At 37.5% G+C, this 17,490-nt stretch overlaps 1 protein-coding gene across 1 annotated transcript in view; it reads left to right on the top strand.

The window, feature by feature from the left end:
* The first annotated feature begins 402 nt into the window (after nt 1-402).
* Nucleotides 403-17,490, top strand: part of LOC142849824 (uncharacterized) — a 33,573-nt gene continuing 16,485 nt past the window's right edge. Inside the window, exons 1-5 of the mRNA XM_075972549.1 lie at nt 403-535; nt 1,038-1,133; nt 3,551-3,565; nt 5,613-5,647; nt 7,640-8,807. Coding sequence (XP_075828664.1) covers nt 403-535; nt 1,038-1,133; nt 3,551-3,565; nt 5,613-5,647; nt 7,640-8,807 — 1,447 coding nt within the window. The remainder of the gene's footprint in view (nt 536-1,037; nt 1,134-3,550; nt 3,566-5,612; nt 5,648-7,639; nt 8,808-17,490) is intronic.

Genomic DNA, 17,490 nt, shown 5'->3' with positions numbered 1-17,490 from the left:
ATTCTGCCTTTGCTACACATCTTATGTTTGACATATTTTTATTTGACAGCAGTGTATGCCCGCATGGTTGCAGCTTACAGCTCATGTTTATTCAGCCTATGGGTTCTAAAGAAAATTTGCCAAGAGGATAGATAATTAAGGGCACAGGTGAAGTCTGGAACTTCACATGAAGATAATCTGGCTCCCATTCCCATACCCCATTTAGGCCCATAGTTCTGAAGGTTAACTTTTCCTACTTGGTTTAATACTTCCAGCACACAGATTTTTAGTATAGACTGTATTTGGAGTATGTCTTTTAGAATAATGATAAGCAAGAACACATCAAATTTTGTGATGAACTCTTGTATCCTTAGTCTAAGTAAAGAAATATTTACGTGGGCATTTGATAAACTCTTTCCTTTCATGACAGGAATCTTGACATTCCAGGATGTGGCAATTGATTTCTCTCCAGATGAGTGGGACAGCCTCGACTTTGCACAAAGGGCTTTGTACAGGGAAGTCATGTTGGAGAACTACAGTAACATGGTCTCTGTGGGTGAGACATTTTTCTTTCCTGATTCCTTCTTTATCATATTTGTATCCTACAAGGATGTTTTACATCTATGTCTGAATTGTCTGCCTCACATTTATTTGCCAATTTAATAAAAATCTTGGAGTTCATTATGTAAATCAAAATGTTTTGTGTAAATTTATCTTGTCAATATATTCCTGACTCCTGGAGATGATATTTATCATTCAAACTTTCATAATACATTTTAGTTTTCAGATACATCATAGATTATATATTGATTTGCATCTTAATGATTCATAATGTGTTTGCATTTGATCCAGTAGTAATTTACAAGGAAACTCAAGGTATACAATATTAACAAAAATGCTTTTGAGTGTGTTAAAATATTTAAAGATAGCAATAAGACAATCATATTTGGAATTTTAAATTATAGGCCATCTTATATAATCAGCATGGTGTTTTATGAGAAATCCATGTGTTTTATTGTTATCCCAAGTTATGGTCATAGGTCTCTTCCAATATGCAGGTCTTTCAGTGTCAAAACCAGACCTGATCAGCTTTCTTGAGCAAAGCAAAGAGCCCTGGAATGTGAACATTCGAGAGGCAGAAGGCAATGAACAAGGTAATCATAATAAAGCATTGGCACACGTGGGAAACCTAGGGCATGGAGAAATTCTGCCCTGAAGGGGGATGCATGGTGTAGGAGAACCATTATGTTTTCATTGGTTAATCAATAAAAAACCTGCTTGGCCTGATAGGGCAGAACGTAGGTAGGCGAAGGTAAATTCTGGGAGGAGAAAATCAGAGTCAGCGTGAGAGAGCCACCATGGAGACCCCAGGTCAGATATGCTAAATCTTTCCCAGTAAGCCATGACCTTGTGGTAAACACAGATTTATAATAATGGGTTGAATCAACATGTGAGAGTTAGCCAATAGGAGGCTAGAGCTAATGGCCAAGCAGTGTTTCTATGTGGTTATTTTGGGTGCAATCTAGGGAACAAAAGTCTCCAAATCCCTGTAACAGATGCACAAATATTTCTACCTAAAATTATGTAAAAATTCACATTGAATAATTATTCCAAATTACTTTATAAGTAAAATGACCTCAGATTTCCTTTGAATAATTAATTTATCTATAAAGCAGAAGTAAAATGATGTGTTGCCATATCTTCGAACATTACCAGGCCCTCAAATGAGCAATATTGAAATGAAAATTAGCATTAAAAAGTTTCACAGTGTTTGAAGGAGTATTGCTCTGTACCTGTTCATGTCTGTTCGTCTGCTCTCATGACAGAATTACATGGATTTCACTGTTGTATAGTCTCACATAAAATCAGGAAATATAAATCTTATAGTTGTATTCTTTGTAGAAGATTGTAGAGTTCATTATTTATGTCAGATACTGCAGAACTAAAAAGGGAACTTTTTCTAGTTCTGCAAACTATTCTTTAGAAATTAAGACTTGTTTAGTGTCATACATGTTATTAGTCTAATTTAATCACCTACTAATCTCTGAATATCAAAATTTATATATTAATATCCACATAAATATTGTATATGCACTTGTTTTCATTTCTGTTTTATATCTGTATTGTAATTTGTTTGGGGAAACAAATTTATATGTCCACAGTATTTTACTTTTAATACTTTTATTAGTGATTTAAGAATACCTTGCAATGTCATTTGACCAAATTCAACTCTCCAGTCTTCCCATGTTCCACTTCCTCCAGACATCTTTGGTTTTTTCCTCTTCTTTTTTTACATTCTCAGAATTCAATCTGAAACCTCCATAAAATTGTGGGTGTTGAGCATGGCCTACAATATGGTTGAACAATCAGAAGTTGCACATTCTTAAAATCAACATTATTCCCTTTCTCCAAGCATCTTTAAGATAGTAGTAGCTTCTCAGCAAGGCATGGATCTCCAGGCCCCTTCTTACTGTCTCCCAAGGATTTAAATCTGTCTTGGGATTGCTGATGTCTGATACATATTATCCTAATTACTTGAGTTTACATGTGTGACTCTCATGTTGTGTACAGAAAGCACTATTTTCTTATACTCATTCATGACTTCCTGCCTTGTTATGTATTATCACTCTGTGCTGAATGAGCTGTGAACAGTCCATGGAATAAATCTGTTATAAATATACTCATTAAAATTAAATATTTTCTTGTAGTTTGGACCATGTCTACCTATGAGTCACCTTTAGTTGTAAAATTCTGCCAGAATTTGGGAATGAAGGCTTAGAGATGCAACAGTCTGTGGGTAAATCAATAGGACATTAAAAATAATTTTAATAGCAAGCAGAATAATGTAGTAGGTGGTACCTTCTATTTTTTAATAATGCTTCTTGAATTAGCATGAATAATCCTCAAATTATTCTACAAAATAAAAACAGCAGAACACTGTGAAAATTTTTTATAAGGATAGCTACCTTGATAACTAAACCACATATACACCCAAAATGTAAGTAAAATACATGCCAATTTCATTATGAACTTATCTACGAAAGTCCCCAAAGAAATATTTGCTACATATATCCAATAACATATCAAAAAGATAATCTATCCTAGGCTTTACGTCAAGACATGTAGGGAGAGATGAAAAATTCAAAGTCAATAAATGTAATCTACCACTTGTACAACCTTAAAGTCAAATTCCAGAAGTTCATCTTATTAGATGCAAAAAAGCCTTTAACAATATTAACAGCCCTTCTTGATAGAAGTCTTGGAGATATTAGGGATACAAGAAATATACCTCTGCTTAAAAAATGCAATTCACAGAAAGTGTATAGCCCACATCAAACTAAATGGAGAGAATTCAAAGCCTCTCCACTAAAATAGTGAACAATGCAAGAGTATTCAATCTCTCTATATGTATTCAATACAGTACTTGAAATCTTAGCTTAAAAAAAACTCAAATGAAGATCTAGAATTGATTCATATCAAAGGAACAAATCAAAATAATGTTATATGCAGATGCTATATTTTTATATATAAAGGACTGTAAGAACTCTATAAAGAAACTTGTACAACTTAGTAACACCTTCACAAAGTATAAGGATTGCCAAATTAACTAACAAAACTGAGTAACTTTCCTACATACAAATGAGAAAAGACTTACATAGAATTCAGGAAAATGATGCCTGTCACAATAACCTCAAAAAATAGTTTTGTGTAATTTGAACTAAAACAGTGAAAGACCTTTATAAAAACTTTAAGACATTGAAGATATGAATTGAAAAAGATATTGTAAGATGGAAAAATACACATGCTCAAGGATTGGTCAATTAATATAGTAATATACTGATTCAGTGAAAACCCTATCAAAATTCTAACACAATTCTTCTCAGATCTCAAAACCACAGTTTTCAGTCTCATATAGATACAAATAAGCAAAAACCTCACAATAGCTTAAACAACCATGAAAAATAAAACTATAAACAATATACCATTCAGAGTTATAATTCTTTGACATTTTTATAATAATTAGGTTTTGTAAATAATGGTATGTCTGAAAGACAGACATATTGATCAAAAAATCAGATTGTAGATACTAACTTATGTCCACTCATTTATTACATTCATTTTGTAAAAGAATCTAGAAAAATGCACTTGAAAAATAAGAGCATTTAATCCTAATCTTACCTAAGCTATTTCGAACAGACCATAAGTCCCCAAAGAAAAAATAGTTTTCTCCAAGAGATTCTCAGTGGGGATAAAAGTAACACTTAGAGGAATTCCCCATAACCAGCACTTGAAGTATATCACCACACAACTCAATGGAATTTTTGTGCATTCTTTTCTCCCCATAATGTTAAGTTTTGCAATGTATTTTTTTAATTGAAAAACTTTCTGCCTCCTCCCCGCCTCCAATTTCCCTCCCCCTCTTCCCACTCCTCCCTCTTTCCCCCGCTTCTCTCCCCCTCCTCCCATTCCTTTCCCCTCCCTCTCCAGTCCAAAGAGCAGTCAGGGTTCGCAGACCTGTGGGAAGTCCAAGGTCCTCCCCCCCTCCATCGAGGTCTAGGAAGGTTAACATCCAAACAGACTAGGTTCCCACAAAGCCAGTTCATGCAGTAGGATCAAAACCCAGTGCCATTGTGTTTGGCTTCTCATTAGCCCTCATTGTCCCTCGTGTTCAGAGAGTCCGGTTTCATCCCATACATTTTCAGACCCTGTCCAGCTGGCTTTGGTGAGCTCCCAATAGATCAGCCCCACTGTCTCAGTGGGTGGGTGCACCCCTCGAGGTCCTGACTTCCTTGCTCATGCTCTCCCTGCTTTTGTCCTCATTTGGACCTTGGGAGCTCATGTATTTATTTTTATTTATGACCTTACAATATCTTTATGTACATTACACCTTCAAAAGTTTTGTTTTCTTTGTTTTATGCAATTTTGGGGGTACAAATGTGTGTCTTTCTCTCTACAAATACTTATTGTGCTTTTTCTTTATTTTCCATTCTTCTCTGATTCTATCTGATTTCTTTTATTCTGGTTATATTATTTTATTGTTATTCTTTAGGTGCCTATTTGTTTTTAAAGAAGTGAGTGAAATTGGGTAAATTCAGACATACGTAAAGATGCGGATGATCTGAGGGCACTTGAAGGATGAAAAGTTATAGTCAGAATATATTTTATGTAAGCATCTATTTTCTGTATAAGAAAAAGAAAAAAATGTATCTCTGATAAAAAAATATCAGTCCTAGTGAATTTCCTTGATGTCTGATATTTTATGGATCTCTTCCTTGGGGTATACATGATTGTCTATAGACCAGGTAGTAGTAACAGTTTCCAGTTCATCTTTTGTTCTTTCCTTATTAATTAATATTCTGTCTAATTTTTTTGTGTATGTGTTGTCAAATTTAATTTTTTATTAAAAATTTCCACTTCTTCCCCACATCCCATTTCCCTCCCCCTCCGCCCATCATCCTTCCCCCTTCCTCTCCAGTCCAAAGAGCAGTCAGGGTTCCCTGCCCTTGGGAAGTTCAAGGTCCTCCCCCCTCCATCCAGGTCTAGGAAGGTGTGCATCCAAACAGACTAGGCTCCCATAAAGTCAATACATGCAGTAGGATCAAAACCCAGTGCCATTGTCTTTGCCTTCTCAGTCAGCCCTCATTGTCTGCCACGTTCAGAGAGTCCTGTTTGAACACATGCTCCATCAGTCCCAGTTCAGCCTGTCATGGTGAGCTCCCATTAGATCAGCCCCACCATCTCAGTGGGTTGGTGCACCCCTCGAGGTCCTGAATTCCTTGCTCATATTCTCCCTCCTAGTGTTCCTCATTTGGACCTTGGGAACTCAGTCTGGTGCTCCATTGTGGGTCTCTGTCTCTATCTCCATCAATCTCCGGATGAAGGGTCTATGGTGATATGCAAGATATTTATCAGTATGGCTATAGGATCGGGACATTTCAGGTTCCCTCTCCTCAGCTGCCCAAGAAACTAGCTAAGGATATCTCCATGCATACCCGGGAACGCCTCTAGAGTCAAGTCACTTACCAACCCTAAAATGGCTCCCTTAATTTAGATATAGACTACCCTGTTCTAATTTCTTAATATTACTCAATTATTTCATTTCAAGCAATTGTGGAGATGAGTTAAATCCATTAAGATAATGCAATTTTATGAGTGTACTTTTTTGCATTTGGGTTATAGTCGTTGTATTAGTTACTTATTATTTATTGCTGTGATAAAACTCCAAGATAAAGGCAATATATAGAAGAAAGATCCATGACAATGAATCAGAGGAAGCAGTTGGCAAGGGACTAGAGCAGCAGTGAGAGGTCCCATCTAGAATCACAACAGAAAGTGATAGCTCACTGTTGTTATTAGAAGGCTACAAAATTCTCAAAACCAGTGTCCAAGGACATAGGTGTTCCAATAAGTTGATACCTCTTTATCTTACCCATAAATATTCACCAACATTAGACTATGTATTCAGATATCTGATTATATGGGGTCATTTCACTCAAACTGCCATAATCTCATTTATTATTCTAAAATTGTGATTGGAACCTCTAAGATAACATAAACTCGATCCTTTCATTTTTATAATGTATTTAATATATGTTATAAAAGATATTCTATCCATTTACATTAAGAAGTTTATTTCATTAGAACAAATGAATTGAAGTTTATTTTATATAATATGCCATCTTGCATATATGTCTACATATATATATATATATAATTGTGTCACTTATATAACTGAAAACATTCACCTAAGTATACTAATTCAGATAATTATATATTTTTCTTTCTTCCAGTTTTACATTCTCATCAAACACAAAAGAATAGACAAGATTGTATCCACAAGTTCGTGTCAGGAATAGCTGTAAGTAGTGACTTTAAAACCTTCCATTTAGGGATGATTTCAATATTCGGTGAAGAAAGAAAAGAGAATGGTTTATGTCGTGATTGAAATAATCTCTATTCATCAGCCATCCTGGATTGTACTAGAAATAAAGGTCAATAATTTCTACCTTATCTGGAAAGATTTCACATTAGATCACTTACAATTTCAGAAGCAATTTCTTCAGTAAAAAAAATACAAATAAATTTTAAAATACATTTTTTCTACAAAGAATATTGAAAAATCTGAAAATTGAATGACGTGTATTCTATTAAACATTCTCCAGAATTTTCTCAACAAAATGACATTTTGTTACAAGATATTCGTGAGATAAACATGAGAAGTTTTTCTCAATCAATTGAGACTGAAAATATATCAAAGAATTTTCAGTCATGAGAAACGTTAAACATTTACTGATCTTATTAAAGCCTTTCCTAGGAACTCTAATGAATAATTTCTAGAATCCTCTTCTTAAAGTGACAAATTCCCAAAAATGAAATCACCATATGTCTTTTCTCATTATATAAGTTCATAGAAGAAGTCTGTTTTTTCTAAGAGCCAATACATACATGATAATTGTAAGGATGATTTTGATTGTAACACAACTTCTTTTTGTTTCAGCATGACCAGAAACAAGGGAGGCATTATATCAACAATCAAAATGAAGAGAGACAAAACAATTATATAGAATGTGGAAAGTGCTTCAACAGATATGCATGCCCCACTATGAATAAGATAATTAATTCCAAAGAGAAGGCATACAAATGTAAAGATTGTGGCAAGTCATTTATCAGTCTCACAAACTTTCAATCTCACCAGAGAACCCATACTGGTGAGAAACCTTACAGGTGTCAAATATGTGGCAAGTCCTTTACCCGGGTCTCAAATCTTCATTTTCATAACAGAATTCATACTGGTGAAAAACCTTACAAGTGTCAAGAATGTGGAAAGTCTTTTACCCATATCTCAACTCTTCTATCTCATCAAAGAATTCATACTGGTGAGAAACCTTACAGATGTAAAGAATGTGGCAAGTCTTTTGCCAGGGCCTCAGATCTTCAGAAACATCACAGAACCCATACTGGTGAGAAACCTTATAGATGTCAAGAATGTGGAAAGTTTTTTACCCATATCTCAACACTTCTATCTCATCAAAGAATTCATACTGGTGAGAAACCTTACAGATGTAAAGAATGTGGCAAGTCTTTTGCCAGGGCCTCAGATCTTCAGAAACATCACGGAACCCATACTGGTGAGAAACCTTACAAGTGTCAAGAATGTGGAAAGTCTTTTACCCAGATCTCAACTCTTCTATCTCATCAAAGAATTCATACTGGTGAGAAACCTTACAGATGTAAAGAATGTGGCAAGTCCTTTACTAGGGCCTCAGATCTTCAGAAACATCACAGAACCCATACTGGTGAGAAACCTTACAGATGTCAAGAATGTGGCAAGTCCTTTACCTCTGCCTCAGATCTTCAGAGACATCACAGAACCCATACTAGTGAGAAACCTTACAGAAGTCAAGAATGTGGCAAGTCCTTTACCCGGGTCTCACATCTTCATATTCATCACAGAATTCATACTGGTGAGAAACCTTACAGATGTCAAGAATGTGGCAAGTCCTTTACCTCTGCCTCAGATCTTCAGAGACATCACAGAACCCATACTAGTGAGAAACCTTACAGATGTCAAGAATGTGGCAAGTACTTTACCCAGGTCTCCAATCTTCATATTCATAACAGAATTCATACTAGTGAAAAACCTTACAAATGTCAACAATGTGGAAAGTCCTTTACCTGGGCCTCGACGCTTCTATCTCAACAAAGAATTCATACTGGTGAGAAACCTTACCGATGTCAAGAATGTGGCAAGTCTTTTGCCAGGGCCTCAGTTCTTCATAACCATCAAAGAATTCATACTGGTGAGAAACCATACAAATGTCAAGAATGTGGCAAGGATTTAAAACAAATTCAAGTCTTAGAAAGCATCAAAAATGCATGTAATGCATACATTTTATGAAACTTGTTAGTGTACCTCACATTAATTCATTGTCCTGATCTTCATGCATTACCCAACTTATTTCACAGACTCACATCTTTCAATTAATTTTCAAATCTTAGTCAATACTTAGACAGCTACACAGTTCTTATGAATTTAGAAACATTGTATCCAGATTTGAATTTTATTATCATCAAATATTTAGTGTAAACAGAATTTATGCATCATTGTTGTAAACATACTAATCAAAAATTAATTACTATGAATAAGTAAGTATTTCTAGGAGGAGTAAATTGAGCAATAACGTTTCTTGACTGTATGTTAAGATAATGTGTGACAAAAACAACCTATGTCAAACTAGTTCAGATTTTGATGCACATTTAATTTCTTGGCATATGGTTGCTTATATAATGAGATTATATTCTATATAACATTATTTTTCTGTGATTTTTGTGATTCTTGAATAAATATAAGCTTATATTAAAATTCAAGTCTTTTAATTTGTGTCTTTGCAACAAAACAGTTAAACAATTTGCCCAATTTTTACTGCACATTTTTCTGATATTCTATTCTCTAATAGTAGAGTATCGTAAGTGTGAACACTTCCATGGATGAGCTGGTAGGACAGAGAATGACACACTACATAGATTACTTTAAACTTTTATAATTGTGGTACAAATCAGTGTGAGGTAGATGGAAGATATCAATGGGCATGAAAAACTGGACAAGGAAAAGCTACAAGGCAACAACATCAAAGATCTGTAGTCATTAAGGAAAGCAGGGAGTGGGAGAGGTGGACTTCTCCAGAGAGAAACACAAAAACTGATTGTCCAGTAAGCAATGGACAATATGCTTGAAAACATATAGAATTATAACCATTTATGGATTGGTCTCCTTGTATTTAGGAACATATGTATATACAAATTTATGTATCAATATAGCAATGCATGAATAAAGGACATAAACTTGAAAGAGAACAGATATTGTGGTATATAATAGAGTTGGATGTAGGATATCGTAAGTACAAAATTAATCTTATTATTTGGTACATTCTAATTATATAAAATAAGTAATGTGTTTGTATACACCCTATTGTTTCCCTGTTATACTCCCTCCATCTAAAATATTTACCATCTCAATTCTGCAAAAATTTTCACCCACTTTTTATATTTTTTCTAAATTCCATTTATGAGATAAGATGACTGTTATTTGTATTTTGGAGAGTTGTCTATTTTTTTGACTTAATAATCCATAGTTGCAACAATTTTCTTGAGACATATAATTTTTTTGTTTTGTTTTTTTTTTAATTGAGAAAGGGGGAAAAAAACAAGTTTCCACCTCCTCCCAGCCTCCCATTTCCCTCCCCCTCCTCCCACCCTTCTCCCCCTCCCCCCACTCCTTTCCCCCTCCCTCTCCAGTCCAAAGAGCAGTCAGGGTTTTCTGCCCTGTGGTAAGTCCTAGGTCCTTCCCCCTCCGTCCATATCTAGGTAGGTGAACATCCAAACTGGCTAGGCTCCCACAAAGCCAGCACATTACGTAGGATCAAAACCCCGTGCCATTGTCCTTTGCGTCTCATCAGCCCTCATTGTTCGCCATGTTCAGAGAGTCCAGTTTTATCCCATGCTTTTTCAGTAACAGTCCAGCTGGCCTTGGTGAGCTCCCAATAGATCAGCTCCACTGAGACATATAATTTTTCTATAATTTTATTCAATGATCAATTATCTTTCATTATTTATTCATATATTTTCTTTATCCATATATTTACATATATTGGTGGTTATCAAAGCTCATTCCCTGAATCATCTGTTATATGAAGTGCAGTAATAATTACACACAAACTCATGCATATGTGCTTCAGCATAGTGAACTCACTTTGACAAGTATGCATATCCAGGAGTGATTCAGCTGGTATGTCTATGGTAAATTTTCAGTCATATCTATCATTATAGCATCCACAGTACCTGGGATGTCTTATTTTACAGTGACCATAGCATATGTGTTCTTTTTTCCCACTTCCTTTGCAGTTTTTAGAAAAATTTACAGTTGACAAAAAATGTAATCATTAAAAAAGAACCCAAAGCTGGAATTATAGAACACTCCAAATATTATTTCCCTTTGTGAAAAATGAGTCTGGGACCCAAGAAAATGACCACAAAATCTACAGTACTTGAGCCAGCTTATAAGTTCTATTGAAAATGTATTGTAATGCAAGTGGTTGCCATGACTTAGCTTGAGTGGTCAGAGCTTGAACTCATATTACTACATGCCTGGGTACCTCAACGTGGTCCACTTGGTAAGCAGAAAGTACTTGTGAGTAACTAGGGTAACTTTGCACACATATTTGTATTTCATATGTATGTTGGCACTTGAGATACTGTCTTAGATATGCTGATTATGAAAAAATGTTGTCAGCATGCAGACAATAAAACTCTGCTCTTTATCATCTACCATACAAAAACTGCACCAAAAGTGTCATGGATATCAAAATGAGACCTGATACCCTACAAATTCCAAAGGACACAGTAAAGATAATCCTCCAACTTTTAAGCACATTTAAGAGGTGTCTGAATAGGACTCTTGTCCAAAAGTACATGAGACTAAAAATCAACTATAGGAGCTTATAAAATTAAAACTTTTTATTTCAGCATAAGAAAATGTCATTTACACTATGAGAAATTCACTGGTGCAATGGTGACGTGAGAGTTATTGTGTATTTCACTTCATGCTGATCTGGTGAGACCTACACTCTAGGTAGGAATTAGTACCTGGTTCAGTGTCCATGGTCAAAAGACTCTGGCTGGATGAGTTATATATTCCTTTAAGATGATGCTACTGTTGTTACTTTTTGAGACAATGTAACTTCTTTGTAAATATTTCCATTTTGATGGATAGATGTCTTCAGCTGTCAGCCTTGGTTTGCTGATTGACGCAGCATAGCATGATCTACATCATGTTATATCCCATGGCTATGTGCCTCAATATCTGTATGTGTGTGCATGTGTTTTTCCAACTTATGGTGCCTCTACTTAGCCCAGACTGATCTCTGACTTGCCACTGCTCTTTCTTCCGTTTATTGATTCATGGTTTGGACCATTATATTCTTCCCAGACAAGATTTTTTTCTATATATCTGAGGACTAATCTAGGCTCATGTGGCTCCAGCCAGAACTGTCAAATTGAATCTCATCTTCACTCACAACATCATAGCTTCAGTGAGCTCTGCAGGGAGTTTTTATCACTACCTGTATGACTTCCTGTTGTTTGGAACCAACCAGTCTCTAAAAGTCTGAGGATCTTTCCCAGATGCTCTTCACTTCAGAGGACTCATCCCTCCCAATCCCCATCATCTTGACCTAATTTCTCAGGATCATTAATTTCTCATCTTACTCAGTATGGATCTTAAGGAAGGGAAGAACCATTCCTGCACAGTACTTCAAAAGTGAGCATTCAACTCCACACAGATAATGTTCTAATGAAGTGGGGAGCTAGATCTCTGGCTTTGAAAGGAGGATGAGCATCCTTTCTGACGTCAGAGAGGCTCCTGATATGGCACCTTGGTTTCAGGTCATGTTTGGAGTGAGGAAATTAGCCAGAGAAAAAAGGGCTGTACTGTGGGAAGCAGCAGACCCCTCCCTGGGCATTCTATTGTATCCTGGAGATCCCTGGCATTCTATGTGATGTCACCAGTGCTGTGGCAACACCATCTGCCGCTGGGGCATCTGTTCATTGCTTACAGGTTTTGGTCATAGCCATGTTGGCAAGACTGAGCAGGCTTCTTGAGAGACATAAAGGAGAGCATCACGAGACTAGAGGGAGGCAGAAAAAAGCTGGCCTTCAATCTCAGCATCACACATCAAGAAATAAATGGTTTTGGGCAAAACACAGTGAGTCCTGAATAGGGAGTGGGGAACTACTTGATGATGGAAGGCTTCAACTTGGTTTTACATGGTGGGACACTGGATCTTAGAACTTTGGGGAGGTAATGGATCTATCCTGCTTCTCTTCATTTCTAAAGAGTAGACCTGGAGTCTAGGGTTTCTGAAGGTTAGTTTGGCAGAGAGCCTGTAATGGTCAATGCTGCAGCTGCTGTGCTAGGGGCCCTCTGCTTTGACTCTGAGTGGAAAGGAAAGAGAGAGAGATTAATGAGATCTCAGTTACAGAACTGTACTTCAGCACACTGGATTTCTTTTGGTTGTGGGTCACTAATAACAGGGAGAGTAAAGTCCCCTGGCCAAAGCTGGAGGATCTCACATTTTACCTCAGAGTATCCTGCAGGGCAGGAGCCATCAAGTATTGCTAAGGCTTCTGAGTCCTGCTTCTCAATCGCCCATCATCTTTCATTTGAGTGTAGGAATGGGCCATCATACTCTCTGCAAGTGTCTGTTCTTGGTGTGTGAGGGCTCACCTCTGTGGATGCGCTGTCCAGGTGTCTCCAGACTGTCCTGTCACTAGGTGATGTCACCTTTGCTAACGTCACGATTAATGGAATGTATTCTGCTGATGTTTGGGAGAATTGTTCATTATTACCCATGTGACTTATCTTGGTGTGACGGGACACCCACAATCCCCATCACCCCCATGCATTGTAACAGCCCTGTGGATCTTTCCTGAGGTACTCATTCACTTCATGGAACTGAACTTCCTTCAACATCAACATGAGCTAATGTCTCAGTATCTTTCACTTCTCATCTTATTAATTAGAGATCTTCGGAGGGGAAGAGCCATTCCTTGGGAATGTTTGGAAAATGAGTCTTGACCTCTACACATGGTGAAGTATTAAATTAGAATTAATGAGAGTTTAACTAATCAAAGAAATCTCTGGATTGGAAGAAAGAGATGCTGAAGGCCTTCCCCTGTGTCTCAGGGAAGGCACCTGGAAAAACCAGCTTGGCTTTTGGTGATTTTGGGAAGAGACAGTTATGAAATAAGTGATGGTAGTTGGCCGTGACTCTAACAGTCCATTCTCTGCACATTCTATTGCATCCTGGAGAGTCGTTGACCTCTTTTGTGAAATCATCAGTGTTTTGTTTTGGGGGACTCATTAAGTACTTATAGGGTTCACCAGAAGACACGTTGGTAAGATTGATTTGAGCACACCAGTTGGCAGAGAGGTCTGACTTTTAAAAAGGGGATTGGGGCTTGAGCTGGACCTCTAGAAATGGGGTTTAGTAGCTGGGAACTTTGGAAAAGATGGTTCTATGCTGCTTCTGGGTTAATAAAGTGCAAACACATGGTCAAGGATTGGTGATGGTTAGTTTGGCAGAAAGCCAGGACTTGTCAATCCTACAGCTTCTGTTCTCGAAGTTCCTTACTTTTATTTTGAGTGGCAAAGACCAGCAGGAGGCACAGACTTCTATATGATGCTGGCATGGGTACTGAGGACTCTAGTCTGTTCTTTGCTCCTGGGCCATACCATACCACAGGCTGAATTTTGAGCTGGAGATGGTGACTATGGAGCATAAGAAAGTGATGCTGGACCTGCAGAAATTCCCCAAGAATAGAGACGCCTTATATAAGTGCAAGGAGCTGACTGAGGAAACTGTCTCCTACAGGGAAGTGCGTGACTTCACTGGGATCCCTATTCATTGGGAGTGACTGTTTTTGCCATGTTTTTATCTTTGAACCAAGGTGAGGACCTTCTTTCTAGCCTGTCTCATGCTCTTGAGTTGGGCCTCTTAGACCAGTTCTGCTAAGAGTGACATATCTGTGAGCCCATCCCAGCATTGTCCTGCCAGCCAAAGGACCCTCTAGATAGAAAATCTATCCGCACCATGATGTGGGTGTCAACCATCTGTGGGTCTGTGGGAGCCCTGGGAGGGTTTTAAGAGGTGATCCAACGGGACCCATAGATGGAATATATTTCTCTTGGGTCTTTTGTCCTCCCATAGAGAATATTTGCCTTCTACCTCTCAACCTCATAATGTTTTCCCAACCATGAACAGTTAAGTACATGTGGTTGGAGGCAAACCCTGCTCTCAGAAGTACATGGATCTTTTTACTGTCAGGGATTTCAGAAGTAGCCTGAGTCTTTCTGCAATTTGGCTCTTCTCTGGCTTTTGCCAGCTACTATATTATGCTGACATGGTTACTGGGGGCTCTAGTCTGGGGCTGCCTGGAACAAGGACCTTGCGTGGATGATATGGGAGTTGTAGATGTAGGATGGATTGGACTCACAATGTATTTTGTGATGGTTCAGCATCCTCCAAAAGCAGCTGCTGAGTGAGCAAACTCAGTTGAAGCAAAAAGTGAGCATGTTGAGAGAAGAGAACCGAAAGCTATGGAGGGAGCAGATTTCACTGCAAGAGTTCTGTGAGAAGGTGAAGAATCTCAATGATGAGGCCAATGAGAAGATATATGAGCTATGTGCAGAGGAGAAGCAGGTAGGCTGAAGCAGTGTGGGCAGGCTGTACATCATCTGTAATAATACACACACACACACACACACACACACACACACACACACACGATCATTTACCCACACATTCAGCAGCTCACTAACATCCTATCCAATTGTTGATTTCTGTGACCATTCACAAGTCTTTCTGGGGAAAGCATCTTGTAATATCAATGGTTAGGTGCAGCTTTGAAAGAGGATATCCCTGTATAAATGACAAAAGAGTGGTTCTCTTTGTCATCCTTTTTATCTTTTCTCATATATTACATCTCAACATCAGTTCCTGTTCCTTCCGTCCTCTCAGGTCTTCACTGCCTGCTCCCCCTCTCCCTGGTCCAGTCCTCCTTAATTTTTCTTCAGAAAATAGCAGGTCTCCCTTGGTTATTTGATCTAATTTTTAAAATGACAATAATCCCCGGGCTTTGCTCATATTTGTTATGCATTCTAACAATGAGATACATCACCAGATCACTTTGGACCTTGAGATTTCAATCCGGTGCTCCTATGCGGGTCTCTGTCTCTGTCTCCTTTCAATCGCCTGATCAATTATTTTCATAATAAAGTCGATTTCGTCTACTTCTTCTTGAGTAGGGTGTTCAATTCTTCTTGTTGCATGATCCCTGGATTCTGGTGATGTCATGTTGCCTTTCAGGCATTGGCAATGCCCATCTCTTCCTTCAAATGCAGCCAGGAGAGTCTTGGTGTCTTGTTCCAATCTTTGCTATGACTGACTCTCTGGGTGGATCTCCTCAGTGCAGGAGTAGGAACTGTTCCTGGGCCAAGGGCCAGTCTGGATGGATCTCCTCATTAGAGGAACAGGGACTCCTGGTAGTCCAACGACCCCCAAAGACAAAAGCACAAACTTGGGGGGAGGGCAGGGTCATGTGGAACAAAGAAGCCCCTGCAGTAGGAGTTGAAGGGGCCCTGTACTCCCTCACCCATCTGGATGGAAATCCTCAGCACCTATATTTTTCCTTTTTTCTCATTTCAAATGTGTTGACTACATGCGGGAGTGGTGAGTGTTAATTTGGATGGGATTTCCCACAGTAGTTCTTCTCCTTTGTGTGCTTTTTTTCAATTTTAGTATATCTTTAGGAGTCAAAAGTCATAGACCAAAGAAACTAATGTGTTCTTAATATATAACAGTTAAACACCTTCAGTTATGTTCAGTCTGTCTCAAATCACTCGGCTAGCTTTAAAAAATGAAAATAATTTACCTTCTCCAAAAGTGAACTAAAAATCATGAGTCCATGAACTTAATTGTGTCATTTGGAATAAACTTATGTTATGTTATGGTGTGTCATATATCCAAAAATATGAATTAGATGAGATTTATTTAACATTTAAAAACAATTCTCAACTTTAAAGATTTGGCCTATGTGTTTCCTGAGAGAACTTATAATGTTATTCCCTAGAAGTGTTTATTAAACAATGATTTTTATACACAAATCCATGATTATTATATCTCAAATAACTATCTTGAAAGCACATAATATGGAAGGAAGTGTTTTTAAGTATCATGTAGGATTTTTACAGTACTTTAATAAATTTAATTTAACAATTTATTCATTTTTACCATGCTTACAAAATATTTTCTCATGAATAAACTCTCAAAGGTGAATGTCCTTCATTCCTTTTAATAGTACACATTAGATTAGCTTGAGATCACAAACAGTGAAGAGAGATATTTACTGTGTCAAACATCTAGAAACACGTGTTTATAAACATTCAGCTGCTTCTGAGTAAGAGAAGAAGCAACTGATAGTAAAGCTTTCGGGAAAAAAATGATAAATAAATCTATTACACTTATTACACTGGAAGACATGACTAAATTATTCAAATAGTAGAAACTGTCAATTTGTCAGAAAGACCAAATGTGTTTGGCAAAATAGTTCAGCATCAGTGTAAAGCATTTCTAAATGGTCAGAGAGGAGAGACAAATAAAACTCTGTACAAAGGACAGCAAGAATCAGGCACAAGGAACAGAATTGTTTTTCAAACCATATTGTGTGGTTGTGTTGTGCGTGTACATGGTCTCTCTGTGCTACATCAGGTTCTAATGGAGTCTACTGTCTCCTTGTGACAGTGAAATGAGTAAGGAGAGTGAAACCCGAACTTCAAAGGTTCCATTCTTACTCACTAGGCGTCCTTCTTTACCTATCCCCACATCCTTCACAAACAGCGGTTTGTTACTCGTGTTTAAGGAAAAAGAGGGCTCCTAACAGTAGGTCCTCATGGGC

The sequence above is a fragment of the Microtus pennsylvanicus genome, chromosome 1 (genome assembly GCF_037038515.1).
Source record: "Microtus pennsylvanicus isolate mMicPen1 chromosome 1, mMicPen1.hap1, whole genome shotgun sequence".
Taxonomy (NCBI): domain Eukaryota; kingdom Metazoa; phylum Chordata; class Mammalia; order Rodentia; family Cricetidae; genus Microtus; species Microtus pennsylvanicus.
Note: the sequence above shows the minus strand (reverse complement) of the source record. Positions and strands in the feature narration are given on the sequence as shown.